The following is a 9,769-nucleotide window of genomic DNA, read 5'->3' on the forward strand; positions in this document are numbered from 1 at the left end:
GGTTAGCATAGCAATAAAGGTAATTGGTCTTTTTGGGGTGGTAATTCTTTACCGGTGTTTTTGCCAGTACTCTTGGGTTGGACGGTTTGCGTGACTTGGTTGGGCTGGGGAAACTCAATTCTGATGGCTTAGTTATGTGTCGAAGGATCTCAGAGAGTTCTCGATGGTGTCGACCACAGTTTGAGCCGATTGATTGCTACTAGCATAAGAAATATGTTGTGCATTTTGGTTATCTCCTGGATGGGGTCACTAGTCCTAGATAGCACAAGCGATTTCAGAAATTAGGAGAATGCTGGAACCATTGGACATCACATGTGAAAAGCGTGCATTTTAGGAGGCACCTTGTGTTTTGACTTGCGGATGCTTGACTAGTGTTACGGTGATCACGTGATTTCGGGCTTCTGAGGTTCAAGTTTTGCTGTGTGGCATGGGAGATCTATGTGGGTGTTTTACATAAGATGATGAAGTGTGAGTGATGCATCAGCCATTTGAGTAGTGGGATTGAGATAGAGTATGGAGATTCTGGTATTCACGAGGTTTTGGGGCTGGAAGTCCTAGTAAGCGGACTATTCCTTGATTGTGAAGAAATGTTGAGAATAGGATAACTGATGGCATACGTTATGGATAGGTTGCTATGGAATTTTGGAAGGTTATTTATCTGTTTGGGAATGGTCGGAATTGGTTTGGGGGCTATTTGAAAGCGTAATGAGAATGTGTATTCTATATCAGATTAGGTTTGTTAACTCTTATATAATTGCTATCCTGGGTATGGTATAGGGCAGAATGGATGTTATCCGTGCCCCAATTTGTGTTATGGGCTTCTCTCTTATGCTATGATGGGTTGTGAAGTTATATGATTATTTGCACGCATGTTATAATCTCGTTCAGGCCTTTTGGAAATATGGGCGAGCTAGCCCTCGTGATGTTGATTTGCTTATTGCACCTTAGTTGTGCTTGTTTTTCTCCGTATTGTATTATTCCTATTCATCTTTCCACAGTTATATTTGTGCACTCTAGCATGCTTGATGTTGGCATACATGTGATTGGTGATCCAGAGCATTTTGGCTCTATGGGTATCCCTATGTGGATTGATATATTTGGGATCGGGTTGTGCGCCGAAATAGAGGTCATGTGGGATACCCTTCCTTGTGTTTATTTCATGTTTTATTTTCCCTCTATGGGATGCATTAATGAAATTGTACTTTTGTTTTTATATCTGTTGTACTTGTTAAATAGTCCTTGTACCTTGCTTTCTTTCTATTTCTAGATATTTTCTTTTTGAGTTGTTGCTTGTTTGGTGTACAGACCATGTTGTGTGAGTACCCATGTAGTTTTGGTGTGACTTGTCAGATAGGCTGCTTGTATTGGCTTAGATGAGGTTTCTATACCTGAGATTCGCACTATCGTATCGGGATGAGGAGTGATTGGAAGAATGATACCCAATTTTCGCTCAAAATTGGGAAATTAGCCTCGACGGACGAGAGAGCTTCTTGACTTGCTGATTTCATAGGTGGCTATGAGTTTCTGCATGTTTCGTTTATCACTAACAGCGTTACGGAGGTCCAGAATAAGGTTTTATTTGGCATGAAATGTATTACCGGTACCGAGATTATTATTGGGCAGCTATGGTTGTCGGAAGTTATTGCTACAGACATCTGAATTATGTGGAATATCATGTGATTATAACTTGGGTTGAGGTTGTGACTTTATCTAGCTTGTTCAGGCTTATACAGTATATTGATGTCGGGTCCTACGATGAGATTCAGATGTTGAGGATCGGATTCTACGGTTTATGGACTAAGGGTGAGGTGGGATCGCCAGTTAAGTTATGTTGTCACGCTTACATGGATTGGGATGACGTGGGATCCTCCCCGAGTGTGTGTACGGTGAGCTCATGCAGTGATTTGAAAGCTTTGGAAGGACTCCTGGCACGTTCGAGGACGAATGTATGTTTAAGTGGGGGAGGATGTAACGACCTCACCGGTCATTTTGAGTATTTGCATTCATGTTACACCCTGTGCATCCCAAGGTGACATATAATGAATATGAGACTTGTTAATCATGATTTAAATAAGTTTAAGGTAATAATATGATTATATATGATGTTTGGGTAGAAAATATAAAGTTTGGGAAAAGTTGGATTTAAGTTCTGGAAGAACCGACTAAGGATTTACCTTGTAATAAAGCTTTTGTTTGAGAAATAAATTTCATATGCTATATAGGGTCTTTTTGGGACATATTATATACCAAATTGAAGGTCTTGGAATGTAGTTTCCAACTCTCTTAACCGTTCGTTCATACGATATCCGGATAAAGCGATATAAGCGCCGGAAGATGGGCTAATGCTAGGGTGCCAAGCTAGCACCTCTTTGACTTTTCCAAACTTGATATATATAGGTCTTAGGCCGTATTTATCTTCATTTTTCCATAGAACACGACCTGAGAACATCCTAAACATATCCATAAGCTCTCTTCTAGGGTTTCAAAGAATATTAACATCCCGGGTATGAAATCAAGAAGTGATAATATTAGAACGATCCCTACGATGTAAGTATCGCTATATCACCTCTCTTTTTCTTTGTAGTTTGAGTTTTGGAAGGTACTTCATACTTAAGAAAACGTTCACTTTCTGTATTAAAGCTTCAAATATCAAGAAATGTTGATAAATTTGTTTCCCAATAGTTAGAACTTACGGGATGGTGATCGGAAGCCGTGAGTTCGATTTTTTTTACTTTTAGTGAATTGTTTTGTAGTTTACTAGTGTTGGCCTATTGTGCTGCTGATTTATGGAGTTTGGAAAGATAAAAGGGTGTGTAGAAACTCCACATATGGTAGAGTAGTAGGCTGGTCGCTCGTCGTTGCAATTTAAGGCTAATTGATAACTTGTTGATTGGGTGTGTTATGGTATATTTGGTGTTTTTGTTGTATTGAAGGTCCCGAATTGTAGTTGGGTTGTTTTTGAGTTGATGATTGTATTATGTTTGTATCTCGCCTATAGTAGGCTTGAGGGAGCAGTAAAATCAGGGGAAATTCTGCCCGTTTTATTTTTAAAATCGAGTTATCGTTTGAGATACGTGATATACTAGCGCCATCTAAGTTGTACATGTATTTCTTTGTTATAGGGCTAGCACGCTAGTTGTCATAAGCTTGTTATTGAGTTGCATTGACGACTTGAGGTATGTTAAGGCTATCCCTTATTTCCTTTTGGCATGATCCATATGATATAAACGAAACGAGCAAGCACACAACTTTCATAAATAATTCTATTCTTAGACATACTATGGTTGCCTATGTTCTGGATTCCCAATATGTCCTACTATCATATCGTCTGTTCATGGGTCTCATGACATTCCGAGAGATCTTATTGACTTACTTCATTATGCATTGCATTCATTTATACATGTATACTGACACATGACCATATGGCGTTATGAACACATATAGTATATGTATATGAAGTATGGGGAAAGGTTATGGCATTATAAACGCACCACCACCTGATCAGCTGGTATACGTTTATGATTTCGCCCATAGAGGCTGAGAGGATATGAGGGGATTCCCTCTTAGGCTTGATGATGTTATGTATGCATATACCTATGCATGATATGACATTTATATGCATATACATGACATTATAATTGTTTCATGATTCACAGAGCTGTTCAGACTTACAGGTTGAGTCCTTTACTCTATGTTTCTCTCATGTCTTTTATATACTAATTTTTATGCCTTACATACTCGGTACATTATTCATACTGACGCCCCTATTGCCTAGGGGCCTGCATTTTATGTCCGCAGGTGCAGGTAGACAGGCGGACGATCCCCCATCTTAGGATCCTTGCTCAGCGAGAGTTGGTGTGCTATTGAGTTTTGGTACGATACTTTTGTATACATATGGGTATGACGGGGCCTAGTCCCGTCCTTTATATAGTTGTACACTATGTTAAAGGTCTATAAAAAGTTATGTATAGTTGGATAGTATGCGGCCTTGTTGGCTCGCCCAACCGTATTCCACACACATACACAAACACACACACATGTGTGTGTGTGTGTATGTGTGTGTGTGTCTTTTGGGCATGTTTTTCCACGTATGTTGTGCATATGAATTAGTAGTTTATTTCTAGACGTTATGCATGACCTACACTTATTTCATGTTTATATCTTAGACATATGCTTAGGGGTGTTCGATAGGTAGAATTTGGGCATTCGTCACGCCCCATCGGTTTGGGTCGTGATAAAAGTGGTATCAGAGCAGTTCCATCCTAGGGTTGTCTACAGACCGTGTATAGTAGAGTCTTGTTTATGAGTGTGTTGTGCACCACACTTATAAACAGGAGGCTGCATGACATATAGGATGTTATTCTCCCTTCTGATCTTAGATCGTGAGATATAAAGACTCATTTTCCTAACGATATATTTTGTTTTCAGCGATGTCCAAGAAGGCTACAGCCGCCCAGAAGGGCAAGTCCGTGGCTGATGAGACTACAAGTCGAGCTCCAAGAGTTACCAGGGCTCGGGGAGAGTCACATAGTGAGACTCTATCTCAGACTTCACATACCCTGCCATCTTCAGAGGAGATCCGAGGGGCACCGGCTCTAGCTCCCGCTCCACTACCCCCAGCTCCTCATCCAGATGCACCAGGTCAGGAGATAAGAGATGCTATTAAGCTATTAACTCAATTAGTGGTCGTACAGGCTCGACGCCAGGAGGTAGGTATTGGTCATGCAGATAGGGCCATCAGTGCGAGGGTTCATGATTTCATTAATTTGGACCCTCCAATATTCACTGGAGTAGATCCAAACGAGAACACTCAGGTATTTATCGATAGGATGAAGAGGACTTTGAGGGTAATGAAGGCCACTGTTACTTAGTCAGTTGAGCTAGCTTTCTATAGACTTCGCGATGTTGTAGTTAATTGGTACGAGTCTTGGGAGTTGTCCAGAGGTGAGGATGCCTTTCCAGCAATATGGCAGGAGTTTATAGAGGCTTTTCTTTGTCATTATTTGCCACTAGAGCTTAGACAGGCCACAGTTGATAGGTTCTTGACCCTTCGGCAGGGTAATATGAGTGTTCGGGAGTACAACCTTCAGTTTGATTCTTTGATTAGGTATGCTCCCACTATTGTAGCTAAGATGGAGGATCGGGTTCACCGGTTCGTGATGGGGTTGGAGCCTTAGAGACTCACCTGCTTAATGACTGTATGTCGGTCTCACTTCATCCAAGCATTGATATTTCTCGTATTCAGGCATACGCTCAGGGTGTAGAGGAGCGTAAGGAGAAGCAGACGACTGATCGTGAGCATGATAGGGGCCAGAGTAAGAGAGCGAGATCTTCAGGTACTTTTGGTGAGTTTCGAGGTGGTCAGAAATAGCAGTACCCGAGGTATCCAGCTCAGCCATCGGCTAGTGCACCCCCTTAGTTTGACGGTATGAGATTTGAGCGTTCCACCTATCCAGGGCCCAGTCAGAGTTCTAGGGCCTCTAGTTCTCAGTATAGGGGTGAGTCAAGTTAGATAAGGCCACCCTTGCCATGATGTGCTTAGTGTGGTAAGCAGCATGCCGGGCAGTGCCTCGGGGGGTTAGGTGTTTGTTATACTTGTGTTTATCCATGCCACATCATGAGAGATTGTCCGACGAGAGGTGGTGCAAGTATAGTTTAGCCAGCTGGATCTGTAGCTGGTTCGTCATCATCAGTACGCCCCCTGGGCCCCGATTGTAGAATAGGCAGAAGCGTAGCATCTAGCTCGAGCGATCCTCAGATCCGTGTTTATGCATTAGCGGGTCGACAGGATCAACAGTCATCACCTAATGTTATTATAGGTATATTATCAGTCTCCTCATATGATGTATATGCATTGATTGATTCAGGTTCCACCTTATCGCATGTCACTCCGTTGGTCGCTAGCAAGTTTGGGATAGAACCTGAGTTGATTAAACCTTTTGAGGTGTCTACACCTGTTGGGGATCTAGTGATAGCTAGATAGGTATATAGAGATTGTATAGTAGTAGTCCATAGCCGTTCTATAGTAGCAGACCTGATTGAGCTAGATATGGTAGAATTTGATATTATAATGGGTATGGATTGGTTGGCTTCTTGTTATGCTAACGTTGATTGTAGATCAAAGATGGTTCGGTTCCAGTTTCCAGGGGAGCCAGTTCTAGAGTGGAAAGGTAATATTACATCGTCAAGAGGTAGGTTTATTTCCTATCTCAAGGAAAGGAAGATGATCAGAAAGGGCTATATTTATCACTTGGTTCGGGTACAGGATGTGAAAGCATACTCACCGACCGTTCAGTCTATCCCGGTAGTTAATGAGTTTCCCCATATTTTTCCCGATGAGCTTCCAGGCCTTCCTCTAGAGTGGGAGATTGAGTTTGCTATTGACACATTACCAGATACTCAGCCGATGTCTATTCCTCCTTATAGAATGGTACCTGCAGAACTGAGAGAGTTGGAAGAACAACTGAGGAATTTGCTTGAAAAAGGCTTTATTAGACCCAGTACATCACCGCGGGGAGCACCTATGTTATTTGTGAGAAAGAAAGATGATTCCTTGTGGATGTGTATTGATTACAGGCAGTTGAATAAGGAGACAATTAAGAATAAGTACCCGCTCCCGAGGATTGATGATTTATTTAATCAGTTGTAGGGTGCCAAGTGTTTCTCGAAGATAAACTTGAAGTCTGGGTACCATCAGGTAAGGGTTAAAGAGTAAGATATTCCAAAGATAATATTCATGACCAGATACGGGCACTTTGAGTTTCGTGTTATGTCGTTCGGTTTGACCAATGCCCCTGCAGTATTCATAGACTTGATGAACTGTGTGTTCAGACCCTTTCTAGATCTATTCGTGATTGTATTTATAGATGATATTTTGGTTTATTCTCGTTCAGAGGCTGAGCATGCAAATTATTTGCGTAATGTGCTCACAGTTCTACAAGAAAGGAAGTTGTACACAAAATTCTCTAAATGTGAATTCTGGTTGAATTCTGTAGCTTTCCTTGGTCATATTATTTCAGATGTGGGTATCCGGGTTGATACACAGAAGATTGAGGCAGTGAAGACTTGGCCTAGACCCATGACACCAACGGAGGTTCATAGCTTCCTGGGTTTGGCAGGTTATTACAGGAGATTTGTAGAGGGTTTTTATTCTCTTTCAGCACCATTGACAAAGTTGACTCAGAAGGCAACTAAGTTTCAGTGGACTGATGCTTGTGAGCGAAGTTTCCAGGCATTGAAGGACATATTGACTTTAACACCGGTTCTGACACTCCTAGAGGGGATCGATGGTTATGCTATCTATTGTGATACTTCGGACATTGGATTGGGTTGTGTACTGATGCAGCATGGTAAGGTTGTAGCATATGCTTCTAGACAACTAAAAAAGCACGAGAAGAATTACCCGACCTACGATTTAGAGTTAGCCGCGGTGATTCATGCACTAAAGATATGGAGGCACTATTTGTATGGCATTCATGTTGATATCTATACGGATCATAAGAGCCTTCAGTATGTTTTCAAGCAAAAGGAATTGAATTTAAGTCAGAGGCGATGGTTGGAGCTACTGAAAGACTATGATGTTGATATTTTATACCATCCAGGGAAAGCGAATGTAGTAGCCGACGCCCTCAGCCGTAGATCTATGGGTAGCCTATCATATTTACAGCCAAAGAAGAGTGATATAGCCCGTGAGATTCATCATCTAGCTAATCTTGGAGTTCGATTACTAGATTCAGGTGATACCGGAGTTACCATTCAGGACACAACAACATCCTCTTTAGTAACTGAAGTGAAGGAACGCCATTATGAGGATCCTGTGCTAGCTCATTACAGAGATAGAGCCCCTCAAAAGGAGAAGACACCATCTGAGATTATAGGATATAGAGTCCTCATATATCGAGGTAGATTAGTGTTCCTAATGTGATAGGGCTGCGCCAGCAGATTATGGGAGAAACTCACTATTCTCATTATTCTGTTCATCTAGGAGCGACGAAAATGTATCATGATATCAGAGAAATATACTTGTGGGACAAAATAAAGAAGGATATAGCAGAGTTTGTTCCTTAGTGCCCTAATTGTCAGCGGGTTAAGATTGAGCATCAGAAACCCGGTGGATTATTGCAGCCTATAAAGATTCCGAATTGGAAATAGAAAGTAATTAATATGGATTTCATCATAGGCTTACCTCGTACCTAGCGTAAGTTCGATTTTGTATGGGTTATTGTTGATAGACTTACAAAATCAGCCCATTTTTCTGCCTGTCAGGAGTACATATTCAGTAGAGGATTATGCAAGGCTTTACATTAAGGAGATAATACGACTTCATGGTGTCCCTATATCTATTTTCTCAGATAGAGGTGCTCAGTTTACAGCCAATTCCTGGAGGTCCTTCCAAAAAGGATTGGGGACTCAAGTAAGTCTTAGTACAACATTTCATCCCCAGACAGATGGTTAGGCTAAGAGTACTATTCAGACACTAGAGGATATGCTATGGGCTTGTGTGATAGACTTCAGGGGTAGCTGGGATGATCATCTTCCACTTATTGAGTTCGCATATAATAATAGCAATCATTCCAACATTCAGATGGCTCCATATGAAGCTCTTTATGGATGGAAGTATAGGTCACCTATTGGATGGTTTGATGTTGGTTAAACTAATTTAATAGGACCAGAGTTGGCACAACAGGCAGTTGAGAAGGTAAAGCTTATACAGGAAAGGCTATTAGCAGCTCAGAGTCATCAAAAGTCCTATGCAGATAATCGACAACGTGACTTGGAGTTTCAGGTAGATGACTAGGTATTCCTAAAGGTATCACTGAAGAAAGGCGTTATGAGATTCGGTAATAAAGGAAAGCTTAGCCCTCGGTACATTGGACCTTTTAAGATTATACACAGAGTAGGTCAGGTAGCATATGAGTTAGATTTTCCTTCCAACTTAGAGTCGGTACATCCAGTTTTTCATGTGTCTATGCTCCATAAGTATATCAGAGATCCCTCTAGATTCATTCTAGTTGACGATGTTCAGGTAATAGAGCAGATATCATATGAGGAAGCTCTCATTGCTATACTAGATAGACATGTTCGGAGATTGAGAACTAAAAACGTATCTTAGGTTAAAGTACTTTGGAGGAACAAGAATGTGGAGGAGATGACTTGGGAAGCTGAAAAAGACATGAAGTGTAGGTATCGTCACTTGTTTCCTCTTCCGGAGGAGGATCGGACAGAGACATCACATCCTTTAGGTACGTATATGGTACTTGATTCTTATGTTAGTTATTATCATTGGTCGTGTAAGGCCACTGTTGTTATTGATGATTGTGGCACTGTGTGGCTTTGTATTGTTGGGTTTTCTGTCTGACAGGCTGTTAGTGGTACCGTTACAGAGGAGACTGCCATAATTTCTATAGATCTCTGGGAGTTTAACATGCGAGGACGAATGCCTCTAGGGAGGGGGGAGATTGTTACACTTTGTGCGTCCCAAAGTGACGTATAAGGAATATGAGACTTTTTAATCATTATTTAAATAATTTTAAGGTCATAATATGACTATATATGATGTTTTTATAGAAAATATAAAGTTTGGGAAAAGTCGGATTTAAGTTGCGGAAAAATCGACTAAGGATTTGCCTTGCAATAGAGCTTTTTTTTTAGCAATAAATTTTGTGTGCTATATGGGGTCTTTTTGGGACATATTATATACAAAATTGAAGATCTTGAAATGTAGTTTCCAACACTCTTAATCGTTCCTTCATACCACATCCGGATAAAA

General features: G+C 41.0%; 1 protein-coding gene across 1 annotated transcript; it reads left to right on the forward strand.

Moving 5' to 3' along the window:
* Positions 1–6,070: 6,070 nt before the first annotated feature.
* Positions 6,071–9,493, forward strand: LOC138907392 (uncharacterized). The gene is made up of 7 exons (XM_070197990.1): positions 6,071–6,500; positions 7,020–7,093; positions 7,184–7,349; positions 7,602–7,901; positions 8,667–8,698; positions 9,113–9,253; positions 9,362–9,493. The coding sequence occupies exons 1-7, from the start codon at positions 6,071–6,073 to the stop codon at positions 9,491–9,493; spliced, it is 1,275 nt and encodes a 424-aa protein (XP_070054091.1).
* The last annotated feature ends 276 nt before the right edge of the window (positions 9,494–9,769 follow it).

Source organism: Nicotiana tomentosiformis, chromosome 3 (assembly GCF_000390325.3).
Source record: "Nicotiana tomentosiformis chromosome 3, ASM39032v3, whole genome shotgun sequence".
NCBI classification, from domain to species: domain Eukaryota; kingdom Viridiplantae; phylum Streptophyta; class Magnoliopsida; order Solanales; family Solanaceae; genus Nicotiana; species Nicotiana tomentosiformis.